Source organism: Cyclopterus lumpus, chromosome 22, assembly GCF_009769545.1.
Source record: "Cyclopterus lumpus isolate fCycLum1 chromosome 22, fCycLum1.pri, whole genome shotgun sequence".
Classification (NCBI taxonomy): domain Eukaryota; kingdom Metazoa; phylum Chordata; class Actinopteri; order Perciformes; family Cyclopteridae; genus Cyclopterus; species Cyclopterus lumpus.
The window spans coordinates 18,899,401-18,916,401 of record NC_046987.1 but is presented as its reverse complement, the minus strand read 5'-3'; the positions used below and the strand labels follow the sequence as shown (position 1 = coordinate 18,916,401).

Here is a 17,001-nt window from a genome sequence, read left to right as displayed (position 1 = left end):
GGATATGTATCAGGGTGTCATTTAAATCTTGTAGAATCATCTGAACATATTAAAACTAAAAAAAGATACCCTGTGGAGTATTTTATATCTATCAATAACATCTATATACTCATCGGCGTCATCACTACCTAGAGATGACATCGTACCTTGACTGGAGGTCTGCTGCCCTCCTCCACCCTCAGCTCTCTGAGTTCCTTCGCCAACGCACTGAGGTCCTGCAGAGAGCGACAGAAGAGGAGACGAGAAAAGAGACAAAGTCAGTTCAGTTGGTCGAAAAAAAAGCCGAGAGACCGGATCACACACACGAGGAGGAAGAGGGGGGGGGGGGGGGCAGAGAGGGGGGAGGACACACCCTCAGCGGGGGCGAGTGCTCGTCTTGAGGTCACACTCAAGTTGTTCACTGTGTTCTTAAGAAGGTGATCCCAGATCAGCACTTTCATATCTGCTCACGGGGCAAAAATAACGACTATGTGAAGAGGTGTCGTTGGAGGAGAGAGAGAGAGAGAGAGAATCAGGCCCCCCCCCCCCCCCCCCCCCCTCTACTAATCACCCCCATGCCTCCCTTCCCTCCCCATCCACCCCAGTCTATGGATCAGACCAAATCATGCAGACGGGGGTCGGGGGGGGGGGAGAGAAGGGGAGGAGGACCGTCATACACGGTGGGCTTACCAGCTCCTCCTGACCAGTAACCATGACGACAAAGAAACAGGAAAAGAGATTCAGAAACTGTTCAGGTGCTTGCGGTTCCCGTCGCACACACATGCACACTCACACACACATCACACACACATCACACACATGCACACTCGCACACACTCACACACACATCACACACGTGCACACTCGCACTCTCACACACTCACACACTCGCACACAAAGCACGCGTCCACATACGCTCTCTCGGGTATGTGTGTGACAGCACACATGCACTGCCGTCGGCGTCACACTCAGATGTTTTATGGTTTTTTTTTTAAGTTAAAGAAACAGACGCCATCTTCTTGTGAAATGAACTGACTTCACCATGCCAGAAGGGGAAGAAGAAGAGGGGGGGGGGGGGCTCTGATGAGGGCAAATGAAGACCAGGGTTAAAAGAAAAGGGGGGGGGGGGGGGACTCGAGTGTCACTAACCTCATCTATGGCTTTCTTATAGCTCTGAAGATTGAAAAGGACAAAGAGAGGAAGGCAGAGAGAGAACCAGATGAATGGCAGAAAGAAGAAGAAGAAGAAGAAGAAAAGATAAAATAAAAGGGAGAAGAGGCCCGCAGAAGATTCCCAGAGAGGAGATCGCTGTGACAGAAAGTGAATGTGTGTGTGTGTGTGTGTGTGTGTGTGTGTGTGTTGTGCGACTCACCGCGGGTCTGCTGGGTCTGGCCGATTCCCGGCCCTCCTCCTGTTTGGGCTTTGCCTCCTGATTGGCTCCCGGAGGGGATTCTTCCTGCTTGGCTTGACCTATCAGAACAAGGAAGTAATTGCATGTTTGATTAATTACTAAATTACACGTGTTTAGTCAGAATCACCCCCCCAAAAAAATATGTCATATATCATTTTTGGAAATTCTATTTAAAATTGAACAATTGTGAAAAACTACTTCCTGGGTCAACGCACATTTATAAAAATATATTTTAAAAGCTATTCTGTATTTTTCTCACCCCGATCTCGATGCTATCTTCCATATTTACTGTCAACCCCAAAATGACATCCAAACAAACCAATCCCACCACACTTCAACCTCTCCCTGTGCCACGCGTGTGTCAAGGGGAGATCCATGCACATCTTAGATATCCCTCTGGCCTGCTGTCTGACACATCCCTGCACGCCGCTCCCCCTCTCATTTCCTCTCTTCTATCTCTCCGGAGGCTGAGAGTAACAGGGCGCGTCAGACGGGTTGATCAGAGCAGAACTGCGACTGACATCGTCCCGCCGATATGCAACCCCCCCCCAGAATCTCGCTGAGGCCCCCTGTGAACGTCTATTTTTGCACCCCATTTTTAATTGTTTGTGTGTGTGTGTGTGTTTGGTACCTCTCCTCTCGGCCGAGCCGCCCTGAGATGAAGGGGAGGAGGAGGACGACGAGTTGGAGGAGGTTCTTTGCAGCATGGCGTCCAGAGAGAGCTCGGAGCGCCGCAGGTCTGGGTTGCTTTAAAGTTCAAAGTTAAACAGCATATTTATATGAGACAGACGTATGCTTTTTATGTTAAGTTAAGAGCAACAGCGGTGTTTGTACAAGTATATACGGCATCGTACATACAATAAGAATAACATTAGTGTTATCTAGACTATGAAGGTGCTGGCTTCACCTGGCCCGTATGAGTTGAGAACCTGTGCGAGGGCTCAGACCCACTCCTCCATTAGGGGAGTTCTTCCTGACCAATGCTGGGGAGATGGAAGTGGTCCTCTGGGGGACCTGGACACCCACAAAATCACAAGGAGTTCAAGTTATCCAGAATTCATCAAAATGTACTGATCTAAGATATACATGTGCAAAATTCACAACATATAAACAATAAATAAACAATAAAATACATCCTGAATGATTGTCTTCCTTTCTCTGACCTTGGGTGGGAGGTCCTCCTCTCTGAGCCAGGCGGTCCGGTCCCGATCCCGATCCCTGTCTCTGTCCCGTTCCCGGTCCTCTCTGCCTGTGATACGCAGCGGGGGTCCGGGGGTGTCAGAGGTGGGGTCTGAGTTCTGGCGGGGCATCTCGGGCCTCGGGGAGCCCACGCTGAGGCCTTCACTCAGAGCGGAGCCCGTCTGGTCCTGCAGAGACTGGGAGCCGGACATGGAGCCGGAGTGGGTCTTCACCGGGACCAGGTGAGCCATCTGTCGGAAGGGGTGGTGGGAAGAACAAGGAGGGAAGCAAATGGAGAAGAAAATGGATGAAGAAAAAGTAGAGATAGGAAAGGAGACACGGGAAGGAGGGAGGTAGAGAAAGATTGAGTTACAAGGACTTTTAAAGGAAGTGTTCAAGGAGCGAAGAGATATGCGATAATTTGTTTGGATATGCTGTTCACTAGCAAACACAGCAAACACTCACATCCCTTCCTTTTGCATACACACACACACACACACACACACACACCTGTGGTTCGATGGAGCGGTGGATGGGTGGGGTGCGGGCGGGCTGCATGCCCCCGCTGCTGAAGGACTCGGAGCGGGGAGGGAGGGAGGGGTCAGAGATGCGGTTGGACACTTTGTGCTGCAGCGCCGGGGAGCTCTGTCGGTTCAGCTTAGATCGCTCCTCCACCTGGGACGGGTCAGACACCACCATCACCTCACAGCCGAGCACGCACGCACGCACGCGAGCACAACCAATCACCACGCTTGACCCGCAGCGGGTCCCGCCTCCCCATGCACACCCCTCCCCTTACGAGCCACCAGACAATCTTACACATCACGCTGTGGGGGGACAACTGTAGGGTTTTTCTTTTATCTGCAAACCCATTTTTTAATGTCCTTGAACCCGAGATAAAACATTTAGTGGTAACCGTGGTAACCCCCCCCACCCCCCCGCTGTGTGCGTGCATCTCCATGACCCACATACAGTTGAGGAGTAGGAGTGTCTGGTGGCTGTGGATGAAAGGTCAAGAATTATCCCTAATCGTCTTTAGCAGACGCCCTGCATTCAAAACCAAAAAGCGGTAAATTTGAGTGTGTGCGAAGGGAACGCGCACACATACGAACACCACCCCCCCCCGGTTGGATTTTGTATCTACGTAAAAAGGTCGAGCGACCGCTTCCGCCGACTTGTGGGAGCGTCGACGGCCAACGAGCGCCAACATATCTGTGCGTGAGGAAGGCGGAAAAGCTCTGCTCTGCCGGGTGTAATCAGATTATCAGATTATCCGCGGTGCTTTGAGAGAGAAAGGCTCCGAGGAACATTCCCGGCTTCCCTGAATCACACTCCCCCCCCCCCTCCCACACACACACACACACTCTAAACAATCTCCTCGACGTTTGCTGGAGGGGTTTGAGTCGTGGCTCAGCAGGGCATAGTGTCAATAGCCCCCAGGTAAACATCCGTGTGCAATGAGCGCTCTCCCCTTTGGGGGTGCTTTCTGTAATCTCACACACAAACTCATAATCTGGCAGGATTATTCAGGATTATGACCTGGGTCAGAACAACTATGCAATACTGTGTCATTCCTCAAGTCTTTGTTAGTTGCCCGCTAGGGAGTCAACTATATATATTTATATATATATATAAATATATATATATATATGGTGGCAGAAAACGTCTCAAATAGTTTGTTAGTTGTTCCCTTCGGGATGAAAGGCGACGGGAAGAATTATAGACAAACAAAGTTCAAAGAAATATTCTGCACGGCTGTGATCCGAGTCCAGTTGAATCTGTTGATGTTTACGAGCTCGAGGTGAGCGCAAACATCAACTGACCTTCAAAAGATAGAGAGAGGTTAGTATGAGAAAACATTTTTGGGCTTAAATCTTCATTCTCGTGTCTCAAGTGTTTCGGGTTGTTGTTTTTTTTAGCCCAAAAGCTCTCTCGAAAAAAACCACGGCAGAGATTCCAAGAGGTTAAAAAAAAAACGGAGCATCTACACTAAGAGAGGACGCAGGAAATAGATCAGGGAAAGGAGACGGAGGACAGAGGGCATCCTCAGAGGATCCAGGGTGTGTTAGAAGGATCCCACCACCACCACCTGGCCAGCACCCATCACCACCACCACCTGGCCAGCACCCATCACCACCACCACCTGGCCAGCACCCATCACCACGCGGGAGTCGATTGAACAGTTTGACTGACCTAAAAAGAAGCTGGGAGGAGGAGGAGTGGATTTCCCCGATGACATCCACACCCATAGGGCTAAGGGGCGGGCTTATCAGGGTGCTTTGTGGTTCACTGTATGGTGAAGGGGGGTGGGGGGTGGGGACGGGGGACGGGGGACGGGGGGGGTAATTAAACTACCTATAGCTCAGGGTTATAGTAGAAACAGTCCCTGGGTATCAGCGCCTCTCCTCTGGATCTCAGAATATTAATCCAACATGTAGATTAAGAATACAATTTAAAAAAATACACACACTTGAGAGGAACGTAGATATATTTACAGATTAATTATGCATGTTAATGTGCAATATATATATATATATACAGACACACACATATATTATGCTCTTTTACTTCTATCTTTGTGAATTTATCTTGAAGTGAGAACACATTTAAAGGTTAAGTCTTCGCTTTAGAGTTGAGGAGGAGGATTCGGTGAAGAAGCAGTATTTGTATTTTTTATTATAGTTTTATGTTTAAAGATTCGATTGGGAATAATTCTTATTGTTATTTTCACATTTGTTATTTTAATACATGTTGACTCAGCGTATACTTTCAATCGGGGTTGAGATTTGGGTCTCGGGAATTCAGTTACAAAAATGGACGTACAAAAGTGTGTGTTTGTATTTAAGTGCAGATCTGGTTCTGAGATCCAAAGGGAGAGACGTGCGGGGTGCCGTAGGGGCTACACACAGGTGAGACCAGGATGGGGTAGCGGGCCTGGTTGGACAGGAGGAGGTGGGCGTAGAAAGGTTGAGGCGATTCGCTTCTCATGCTGGAAACAAGGGTGTCGCCGGAGAACGGAGGAGAAAGACTCCAGCCGGAGGACGAGGGGGAGATTTGCAGGGAGGTGCGAGGAGAAATGCCAAAACAGGAAGTCGGGTTGGTTGGAGAGACGGGTGACAAGTGGTTACAGGAGGAACTGCTCGTTAGTTTGACCTCAGCCAGGTTCTGTTTAATAATGTCGGCCGGGGCAGAAGCACTAAGGTCAAACATAGAGCGACCTTTCTGTTGCCTAACGGGGAGGGGAAACAAGTGGTTGTTGTCAGGGACTTGAAGAAAGCTGTTATAGTCGGGTGAGTAGGAGTGCCTGTTTTCAGGTGAGGAGTGGAGGCGAGCGCCGCCAGGGAAGGACTGAGAGAGGGGATCCGTCGGGACCTCCCAGTCCGAGGGCACTGCGAGCCTCTCGCAGCTGACCGCTGACCTCACCATCCAACACCGATACTCAGGTTCTACATCTACATCTATTCTACGGCGAGGCGAATGCGAGTGCGACCTGCCGCAATGAGAGCCACTAACCAGTTTGACCGCAGGGCTGGATACCCTATTAGATCCAGACTGAGGTGCCTGGGCCGGTCCTGGAGATTGAGGATGCGGTTGTAGGGCCTTAAACTGGAGGTCTGGGGGCACTGGCCCCGGGATGGCCGCCTGACTGGGGACAGAGAAAGGCCTGTCTTTGGGCTTCTCTTTCTGGGGCCCCAGAGAATATGGGTCGGGTGCTGGATTAGACCGGCTGACTGGCCCTTGACTTGAATGGCCCTTGCTAGGCCCCTTACTGAGCCCTTGGCCAGGAGCCTGGCTGTTCTCCTGGTTGAGCCCCGGGCTGCGGGGCCCGTGACTGAGTTTCTGAGCCCTGAACTCTCTGACCTGCTGACTTATCTCCTGCTTCAGCCCCGGATCTAGGGGCTCTTTGGGGTCTTGCGAAATGCATATATTGGGGATGTTGGTGGGGAGGAGCTTGGCACATTGGAACTGGGTTCGCCTAGGTGCCTGAACCATGCGCGAGACGTGAGAGCCAGGGGATGAAGCCGGTTGGTCGAATGGCGGGTGTTGTCGTAGTTGGGGGCGGGGTGGGTTACTCTGAACATGCTGCTGCTTCGGGACCTGTAGGAGTCGGGAGTCAGAGGAGGGTAAGCAACAAACACAAACACAAACACACAGCAGACACAACACACACTGTGATTATCAAAAGGAGCGGCGCTAATTCCCCCAAAAATATCTTCAGATTCAAAAAAGCAAGGCGTCCCCCACCGGACTTGCTGCTTCTAGTAAGACCTGCTGAACGAGATGCTGACGACACAAGAAGGTTTTTATTTCAAGTGCAACATTCTTATATATTCTTTCCTCACAGCTGGTGCTTTTTTTCCCCCTCACTCTACGAAAAAACTTGGGAAATAACTCCCGTTTTGCAATTTGCTGAGGCTTACCTCTTTGGCCCAGGCCGGCTTGTCATTAGGATTGATGATGTCTTTGTAGTGGTAAAGCGGTTTCTTCTCCGCATGCCTTCCCTCCGGCGGTGGCTGCAGCTGCAGCGGCTGCGACTGCGGCTGCGGCTGCGGCTGCGGCTGCTGCTGCTGCTGCTGCAGAGACACCAGGTAGGCTCTCTCCTGCTGGAGCTGCCTCTGCAGCCGCTCCGCCTGCCGCTGCTCCTCGATCTGCTTACGTTTGTACTCCTGGAGGGACGGAGACGGGAAAGCAAGAGACGATGAGGAAGAGAGAGACACAGAGATCCACAACAAAACAGGTGGGTAATTATTGCACAATCTTCTCTAATCTATCAGGGATCAGTGGTGAGAAATCATTCTTAGTACTTATTAGAACTTCCTAAATGTGCGGAGTTCAACGCTTTAGGATAACGGTTATCCTAAATGGGAATTTGCACCGATTATCTCTCACGCTTTCTGTCTCGTGTGGACACATTTTTGTCACAAGCCTGTTTCTAATGTCACATTTTCGAGCCATGCGTTGACAAATACTGCAAACACAGAACAGGTGAAACACACATTACGGACCGCTGGAAGCAGGCGCATGGGACATGAACACATTTCACAATTGTAATCACGGTGGGAAGGCCGATGATGGATTACGGGGCATGGGCAAATCTTACGAGACAGGGGAGAGGAAGTTGGGTACTGAGAGGGAAAGAAAAGATGGCGGCGGGAGCGGTGACACATCCCTGGATGTCGGTGCGTGATGTCGTTGCCGTGGCCTCTGGTGTTTGTTTGCGAGGGGTTGGATCTCAAAAGGTTTCCTTAAATAAATTTCGGGAGCCGTGGACAAATACCACAAGACGTACTGTGGATTGCTCGCGGTAATAAAAACACTCAAACTAGATAAGACCCTCTGAGGGGAAAACAACAATGTCCTACTTTCTCTTCGATGTTCCCACTTTGTGTGGGCCGACGTGATCGGGGCCGACAAAACCTCCAGGGAGTCTTTTTGAGATCCAGCCCACTAAATGCTCCAATTCATGCAATCGAGGGAGGGGGATCAGAACACATTCAAACACACGCATCAGAGATGAGCAACGCGTTGCTTCAGCTCCGAGGTTTTCTTTCTCAAATGTTGAGTGACTCAAGACGGTGGATTCCCTCACAGGCGGTTCTTCTGGACAACATGCAGCGGGTATGGGTGGGTGGGTGAAGGGGCACACAGCACACATGGGGAGCGGAGGTGGTGGCAAAAGGGGGAGGGGCTACGGTTACCATGAGTAACGCCTGTTCTTGTAGTAGCTGCTGCTGGAGAATCTCTAACTGCCTCTGTTCCTCTTCCAGCTGCCTACGGATATACTCCTGAAGCGGCGTGTCGGCACAAGGAGATAGAAATAGACCGAGAAAAATAAATCAGGAAATCTGAACATCCAAACACATCCAAAAGAGAGAGAAAGAAGAAGGAGAAGAAGATACACGGAAGATAATCTCCCGAGGTAGCTGTGAATGAGGAGAGAAGATGAGAGTCAGAAGCGACATTAAGGTTCTCGAAGAAAAAAAACCAATTGCGATGCGTTACAAAAGGAAAACGGGACAAAGAAAAGATGCAGAAGAAGAAGGAAAAAAATAACCAGGTTGGAACATGTCTTTCCGCAAAACACTTGAAAAAAGCGTGGGAGGGGAGTAAGGGAGCGATAAAGAGGGACAGACGAAACAATACACATCTGAACGGCAGTGAGTTCAAAGAGAGGACGAGGGAGAGGAAGCAGAAAGAGACGTAAGCGAGAGGACAGGACCATCAAGAAGGATGCAGGAGCAAAGGAGAGAGAGGATCCCAGATGGAGGAAGGAGAACCTTACAGGGCCCGCGTTAGATCTCTGAGGTCTGACGGTATCACACTGTACACAGACATTTTACTACTCGAGCTTTGATAAAAATCTTGCTATTCCCTCAATACTCTGTGAAAACATTTAGTTGTTCCTTCATTAAAGAGAACGCAATAAATAAAGCTGAAAAAAGGTATTTGGGATAATTAATTTAATCTTATTGCGCAATAATTCAACAACTCAACAGTGCCTGCGGTTACGTTGCGAGCCCGTGAAACATCTGTTCACTAGGCCCGACATGCCCACTGGAACTCTTATATTGGGGCAGACCAGGTGTTGTTGTCCCGGGTGGACTTGATTTAGTCCTCAGGGAACTCCTTCCACTATGAAACAATAACTTTCTTTTAAATAAAGATCTCTTGCTATACTCAATTTAATCTCTTTTTGAAATTCAAGGGGTCCCTTTTATTTGCCAACTCGTAGAGTTTTGCATTAACGTATCGTTATACAATGATAATAATAATAATAATGACGCCATCCAAAACTAGAGCCTCGTCTTCCCCCGATGCAATTATTATTGTTATGGTTTGAACGGCTTAATTTACAGCACAAAGGAAGTGGCCCTTTACGTCCCCCACCCCCCCCCATTAGCTATCGGTCGCTACGCCCGTCACCAAAACAGTTCCCAGGTCAGTTACAATCCCTTGTCGCTGGAATAGCAATCGAAAAGTGGAAAACACAACAAGAGTTGCTCAAAAGTCGCCTCACGACGTCGTGCGCTCGGGCATTTTGGTCACCGCTTAGTTTCGGGCCGCAGTAAAGAAGGGAGCGCCATGTTGCAATAAAAAATGCTCCGTAATAATAACATATGAAACAAGAAGGGTGGCGTTTTTGCAGGTAAGATCCGGGAGCTGAAAACAAGAAGGTGACGACGGGAACATAAAGTTCATAAAGTACATAAAGCATCATCAGATTTCTGTTAAGAAAAAAAAAAGGTCAAAACATTTGCAAAAGGAGTAATTTAAGGAGACGAGTCAAATCAGAGGAGGAAGACTGGACCCGAGTGGTCATCGCCTCCGCCTTCATGCAGCCTGTATCTCGGTATAATATCCCAGTAAGTGTATGAACCTGCTCTCTCTCCGCGTGCCTCCTCTCCTCCTCTCTGCGGAGCTGCTCCATTTCCTCGTAGCGCCTCCTCTGTTCCCTCTCGAGCAGCTTCCTCTTCTCTCGCTCTCGCTGCTGCTGCTGTGGGGAGGACACGAGAAGGACGCGAGAAGATTCAGGACTTTTGAAAATGAAATGGAATTCCTTCCGGGGAACGTGCACACACACACACACACACGCACTTGGCCCCCGAGTGTGTGTGTGTGTGGGGGGGGGTCACCGTTAGTCGAGTCGTGGAGCTTTAGCCGTGCGTTGGGAGGCACAAACCCTTGTGGTAACCCGGAGAGGGCGCACAGATTATGGGCTCAGGATTTTGCTTCTGTAAACCCGCTCTCTGGAACTAAGAGACGGACACTGGGGAAAGGCTGTGTGTGTGTGTGTGTGTGTGTGTGTCCAGCTCTTCCTCTCTACACACTTTATGTTTGCCAACAGGCTTTGAAGTGTTTAAAAGGACCAGCGCAGGGACAGTTAAACAGAGGGGCTTCCATCGACTTGTGAATGTACATTTTTTTTTGGGCAACGCATTCCACGAAAGGTCAAAAAGGTCGCAGCCGGGCTCACCTCCTCCAGCCGCCTCCTCTGCTCCTTCTGCTCCTCGATGCGTTTCTGCCTCTCGGCCAACAGCAGGCGCTTGTGCTCCTCGTTCTGCTGCTGCTCCAGCAGGTGCTGCTGGTGCCGCCGCTGCGCCTCCGACCGCTCCTTGTTGGCCAGCTGCAGGCGCAGGAAGTCCCGCCTCAGGGTCGACTCACCGGGGACGTTGATGATGGAGCTGCGAGAAGACAGGATGGGAGGGGGGGGGGGGGGGGGGGGGGGGGGGGGAGAGTTTACGAGTTAGCGAAAACGAGTGTAAAAAAATTAAAAAAGGGTTTAGCGGAAGCACACTGACCTCGGTTCGCCCATCTCTCTTTCTTCATCCTCCTCTTCGCTGCCGCTGTACTCGTACTCTGTCTCGTCTGATGGAGAGATGGAGAGAGAGAGAGAGAGAGAGAGAGAGAGAGAGAAGCCCATTACACTTCCTGTTTTTCTTTTCCCCCTCATTTTTCACTTGAAGCACCTTCCGCTCGTTGACTGAACAGCTTACGGTTCTTGCATTCCCCGGATCCTCGCTCCCCTTTTCGAGGCGCTTTCACCATCAGCCGCTTTGAATAAGAGCGTAAATTGTAATTTGACCGTGTGTAGCGAGGTGGAGAACATTTCGCTCGGAGCTCTTTCAGTAAAACGTCGGGGGGGGGGGGCTTAAAGCGTAAATGGTTGTAGGGGCTTCCAGAGACACACGTCCACACATCTTCTACACATCATCGAGACTTCCGCCCTGAAGTATATTGTGTTTCTCCGAGCGGTTAATGCGGATCTTACTGGTGCGGTCCCGTGCGCGAATGTCAGTCCATCACTCAAACTGTGTGTGTGTGTGTGTGTGTGTGTGTGTGTGAGTGAGTGTGTGAGTGTAATGGTAAATCCTGTGAATCCGCGTCTGCGTGTGTGCAACGTGCATTAGATGTCAGTCGTCCTCGCAAGCCAGATGAGATTAAGAACGGGTTTGATCCAATTTTCCTGGGGGGAAATTTCGAGTCGGCGCGTGATTGTTATCATCAGTTTAGAAGACGCAATTGTGTATCGCGATATTTGGATGTATGATTTCATGTCGTATCGAGTTATGGCCAAAGCCCTACATTTTTAACATTTGATAATGTGTAATAACATTTAAAACTGCTTCACATTAAAATCACTCAACTGACTAAACATTGGGTGCTTTTATTGTGAAAGTGTCACATGTATTTGTCATGTAGGTTAGGGCTTGGTCGTCATTTTGTACCTTCATTGATTATAGAAGTGAGTTTTAGTGTATCATCTTGAGTATGAACCATAACATAATAACATGTTGTGACTTTCAGCATCGTCATTGCAAGTTCTGTTTAAAGCGTCCGTCGAGAATGACGATCCAACAAACCCCGTTGCTCCACCGGCACCATGAAACCTGCGTGAACGTGTCTGCGTCTTTAAACCTGCGTGAACGTGTCTGTGTCTGCGTCTTTAAACCTGCGTGAACGTGTCTGTGTCTCCATCTTTAAACCTGCGTGAACGTGTCTGTGTCTTTAAACCTGCATAAACGCGTCTGCGTCTTTAAACCTGCGTGAACGTGTCTGTGTCTGCATCTTTAAACCTGCGTGAACGTGTCTGTGTCTGCGTCTTTAAACCTGCGTGAACGTGTCTGTGTCTGCGTCTTTAAACCTGCGTGAACGTGTCTGTGTCTGCGTCTTTAAACCTGCGTGAACGTGTCTGTGTCTGCATCTTTAAACCTGCGTGAACGTGTCTGTGTCTTTAAACCTGTGTGAACATGTCTGTGTCTGCATCTTTAAACCTGCGTGAACGTGTCTGCGTCTTTAAACCTGCGTGAACGTGTCTGTGTCTGCATCTTTAAACCTGCGTGAACGTGTCTGTGTCTGCATCTTTAAACCTGCGTGAACATGTCTGCGTCTGCATCTTTAAACTTGCGTGAACGTGTCTGTGTCTGCGTCTTTAAACCTGCGTGAACGTGTCTGTGTCTGCATCTTTAAACTTGCGTGAACGTGTCTGTGTCTGCGTCTTTAAACCTGCGTGAATGTGTCTGCGTCTGCGTCTTTAAACCTGCGTGAATGTGAATGTGTCTGCGTCTTTAAACCTGCGTGAACGTGTCTGCGTCTTTAAACCTGCGTGAACTTGTCTGCGTCTTTAAACCTGCGTGAACTTGTCTGCATCTTTAAACCTGTGTGAACGTGTCTGCATCTTTAAACCTGCGTGAACGTGTCTGCGTCTTTAAACCTGCGTGAACTTGTCTGCGTCTTTAAACCTGCGTGAACGTGTCTGCATCTTTAAACCTGTGTGAACGTGTCTGTGTCTGCATCTTTAAATCTGAGTGAACGTGTCTGTGTCTGCATCTTTAAACCTGCGTGAACGTGTCTGTGTCTGCATCTTTAAACCTGAGTGAACGTGTCTGCGTCTTTAAACCTGCGTGAACATGTCTGCATCTTTAAACCTGCGTGAACATGTCTGCGTCTGCATCTTTAAACCTGCGTGAACGTGTCTGCGTCTTTAAACCTGCGTGAACGTGTCTGCGTCTTTAAACCTGTGTGAACGTGTCTGCGTCTTTAAACCTGTGTGAACATGTCTGCATCTTTAAACCTGCGTGAACATGTCTGCGTCTGCATCTTTAAACCTGCGTGAACGTGTCTGCGTCTTTAAACCTGCGTGAACGTGTCTGCATCTTTAAACCTGTGTGAACGTGTCTGCGTCTTTAAACCTGTGTGAACGTGTCTGTGTCTGCATCTTTAAACCTGCGTGAACATGTCTGCGTCTGCATCTTTAAACCTGCGTGAACGTGTCTGCGTCTTTAAACCTGTGTGAACATGTCTGTGTCTGCATCTTTAAACCTGAGTGAACGTGTCTGTGTCTGCATCTTTAAACCTGTGTGAACGTGTCTGTGTCTGCATCTTTAAACCTGAGTGAACGTGTCTGTGTCTGCGTCTTTAAACCTGTGTGAACGTGTCTGCATCTTTAAACCTGCGTGAACATGTCTGTGTCTGCATCTTTAAACCTGTGTGAACGTGTCTGTGTCTGCATCTTTAAACCTGTGTGAACGTGTCTGTGTCTGCATCTTTAAACCTGCGTGAACATGTCTGCGTCTGCATCTTTAAACCTGCGTGAACGTGTCTGCGTGTCTGCATCTTTAAACCTGTGTGAACGTGTCTGCGTCTTTAAACCTGTGTGAACGTGTCTGCGTCTTTAAACCTGCGTGAACGTGTCTGTGTCTGCATCTTTAAACCTGCGTGAACATGTCTGCGTCTGCATCTTTAAACCTGTGTGAACGTGTCTGTGTCTGCATCTTTAAACCTGCGTGAACGTGTCTGCGTCTTTAAACCTGTGTGAACGTGTCTGTGTCTGCATCTTTAAACCTGTGTGAACGTGTCTGTGTCTGCATCTTTAAACCTGCGTGAACATGTCTGCGTCTGCATCTTTAAACCTGTGTGAACGTGTCTGCGTCTGCATCTTTAAACCTGCGTGAACATGTCTGCGTCTGCATCTTTAAACCTGTGTGAACGTGTCTGCGTCTTTAAACCTGTGTGAACGTGTCTGCGTCTTTAAACCTGTGTGAACGTGTCTGTGTCTGCATCTTTAAACCTGCGTGAACGTGTCTGTGTCTGCATCTTTAAACCTGTGTGAACGTGTCTGCATCTTTAAACCTGCGTGAACGTGTCTGCGTCTTTGAACCTGTGTGAACGTGTCTGCGTCTGCATCTTTAAACCTGCGTGAACGTGTCTGCGTCTTTAAACCTGTGTGAACGTGTCTGCGTCTGCATCTTTAAACCTGCGTGAACGTGTCTGTGTCTGCATCTTTAAACCTGTGTGAACGTGTCTGCGTCTGCATCTTTAAACCTGCGTGAACGTGTCTGCGTCTTTAAACCTGTGTGAACATGTCTGCGTCTGCATCTTTAAACCTGCGTGAACGTGTCTGTGTCTGCATCTTTAAACCTGCGTGAACATGTCTGCGTCTGCATCTTTAAACCTGAGTGAACGTGTCTGCGTCTGCGTGTCTGCGTCTGCATGTCCTCACCCCTCTCCCCTCTCTTCTTCTTGGTGCGGTCGATGTGGTCCTTCAGCTGGATGCGGATCTGCCTCTCGTTGGGCAGGTCTCTGATGAACGGGTGTTTGAGGAGCTGCTCCGTGCTGGGCCTCTGGCTGTGGCTCTTCACCAGACAGCTCTCTATGAACGACTGGAACTTCTTGGACCTGACACCACACACACACACACACACCAGAGAAGTAAGTGAAAAACCTGCTGTGATCGGGGGTGTATGTCTGAACAGTTGTTTTTTTTTGCAGGTACTGGACCATCATTCACACTCACCACTTCTTTGACTTGAGTCTGGGGGCGGGGTTACGCGGGATGAGGAAGAGGGCTCTCATTGGGTGCATGTCACACAGCGCTAAAAAAGATTCAGATAGCAGGCACAACACAGCGCGGGGTGAGTTAGGGGCGAATGTTTCCAGCTAATCGTGCTCGAACACCATCGTGGCACATAGTCAAAGCCGGCCGGAGTTAATTCTCCTTCGATCAATACAACGCTGCCAATACTGATAACGATCTATTAGATTCACACACACACACACACACAGTTTTGGTCTCGTCTTTCTCGAGCACCAGATCCGTCTCACGGGTAGAGTGCTGCGATAACAAGAGTTTTTATAATATTCAAACTTCTCTTTTTTTATTTAGTTTTGCCCTTTGTGGTTATTTTTTTATTTCTCATCTCTTTACTTCTTTCTTTACTTTTGTTTTTTCTGTTTTACTTTCCTGTTTTCTTCTTGTTCTTTGATCCCTGTATGTCATATTGTGCATTATCTTCAATAAAGTATATTAAAAAAAAGGCACACAGAATAAAACAAATGCGATCGACAGTTTAAAGCAATCTCTGGCCTCCTAATTCATGTGATTACTTTTTGGATTTACTACATACACCCGTATATCGTGTCACGCAGAACTATTCTCACACACTGAGATATTGTCATCTAGTCAGATGAGGTGATTGCAGTCAATTATCAATGGAGGCCTGGCTCTCCATTACAGTGATGTGCTGTAGCGGCGCAGAGGGGACGCTGTGGAGCAGAAAGTGTGTGTGTGTGTGTACGTACGTGGTGCTCCTTCAGCCATCTCTATCGCTGTGATTCCCAGTGACCATAAATCACTCTGTGGACGACACAGAGACGCAGTGCGTGAATACACAGGCGTGATCTCAAACAAACAAAAAAAAAAAGGGGGGGGGGGGGGGGGGGGGGGGTTTGACCGCGAGACGCAGACCGGCGGTTTGTTTGAGGCACCTTGAAGTCGTACGTGGCTTCGGGGTTCTCGTCGCAGGCGATGACCTCCGGCGCCATCCAGTACGGCGTCCCGATGAACGTGTTCCTCCTCCCCACCGTTCGGTCCAGCTGGGCCGACACGCCAAAGTCCACTGACACAAACACATAGAAACACACCGTACTTCAGTCTGCATCCTACTCCAACCTCTGTTTTTCCTCTGTTCCTTTGTGTGTGTGTGTGTGTGTGTGTGTGTGTGTGTGTGCCGGCTGACACCAATGGGGCTTTACTAAATTCGATAATGGCCTCTAAACAGGAACGAATTCCCCAACCTGCAAGATTTTGCCCAAATTACAAACAAACACACACACTTTATAATCCCCTCCCCATTGGGCTTTAGGGGGAAAGAGAGAGAGAGAGAGAGAGAGAGAGAGAGAGAGAGAGAGAGAGTCACTTCTTGAGCAATCTGCACCATGAACAGTGGCAGAGCTACAGAGAGATGAGTCGGCTGGTATTCAGCATAAAAGAAGAAATAAAAGCCTCACACACACACACACGCGCACACACACACGCACACACACACCTCTGGTCCGTCTGAAACGCTATACAATCCACAAGCCGTTTCTGTGGCGTGGGGTCAGGTGACACACTGACCTAGTTTGACCTCTGCGTTCTCCGTCAGCAGGACGTTCTGTCCCTTGATGTCTCGGTGGATGACCTTGTGCTGGTGGAGATGAGTCAGACCCTGCAGACGGCGACAGAGAACACACACGGCGGAGGAGGAACGCCCAGTTAAGACCCCGAAAATAACTTTATTCACAAAAGGATGCGCAGCTTCAGTCAACCTTGACCTCTGACCTCCATCTGCACGAAAAGACACGTCCTTCCACAGTCTCATTAGTAGTTTGAGTTGTCTTACGACTTTAAAGTGACTGACACAACAGCAGATGAGACGTGGGGGATTGAGAACTATTATTATTATTATTATTATTATGCCTCTTTTTAGTGCTCCCGGCACCATTTTCAAGACTCCACCGCCACTCGGAGAAACCAACCAATCAGGAGTCTCGACTGTTAATTGCTGCACGTCAAAAATAAAATGGATCAAATATGAATTCACATGATTTTCTTATATCTTGCCTCAAAATGTTTTTTGCCAGAAACATATTTTAGCGTATTTTGCAGCTGT

At 48.9% G+C, this 17,001-nt stretch overlaps 1 protein-coding gene across 8 annotated transcripts in view; it reads right to left on the bottom strand.

Annotated features, from left to right (window-relative positions):
* The window catches only part of tnika (TRAF2 and NCK interacting kinase a), a 54,127-nt gene that overhangs the window by 8,622 nt on the left and 28,504 nt on the right, over positions 1-17,001 (bottom strand). For 4 of the 8 annotated variants that reach the window (XM_034562619.1, XM_034562620.1, XM_034562621.1 and 1 more), the window contains exons 6-21: positions 16,467-16,557; positions 15,836-15,966; positions 15,650-15,704; positions 14,865-14,943; positions 14,571-14,746; positions 10,870-10,936; positions 10,545-10,752; positions 9,948-10,064; positions 6,991-7,236; positions 6,083-6,667; positions 3,080-3,244; positions 2,554-2,820; positions 2,298-2,404; positions 2,022-2,137; positions 1,352-1,449; positions 147-215 (exon numbers count right to left, since the gene is read on the bottom strand). In XM_034562619.1, coding sequence (XP_034418510.1) covers positions 147-215; positions 1,352-1,449; positions 2,022-2,137; positions 2,298-2,404; positions 2,554-2,820; positions 3,080-3,244; positions 6,083-6,667; positions 6,991-7,236; positions 9,948-10,064; positions 10,545-10,752; positions 10,870-10,936; positions 14,571-14,746; positions 14,865-14,943; positions 15,650-15,704; positions 15,836-15,966; positions 16,467-16,557 — 2,577 coding nt within the window. Of the gene's footprint in view, positions 1-146; positions 216-1,351; positions 1,450-2,021; positions 2,138-2,297; positions 2,405-2,553; positions 2,821-3,079; positions 3,245-6,082; positions 6,668-6,990; positions 7,237-8,268; positions 8,356-9,947; positions 10,065-10,544; positions 10,753-10,869; positions 10,937-11,064; positions 11,211-14,570; positions 14,747-14,864; positions 14,944-15,649; positions 15,705-15,835; positions 15,967-16,466; positions 16,558-17,001 lie in introns of those variants that run through there. The other 4 variants (XM_034562623.1, XM_034562626.1, XM_034562625.1 and 1 more) reach the window with 3 other exon arrangements.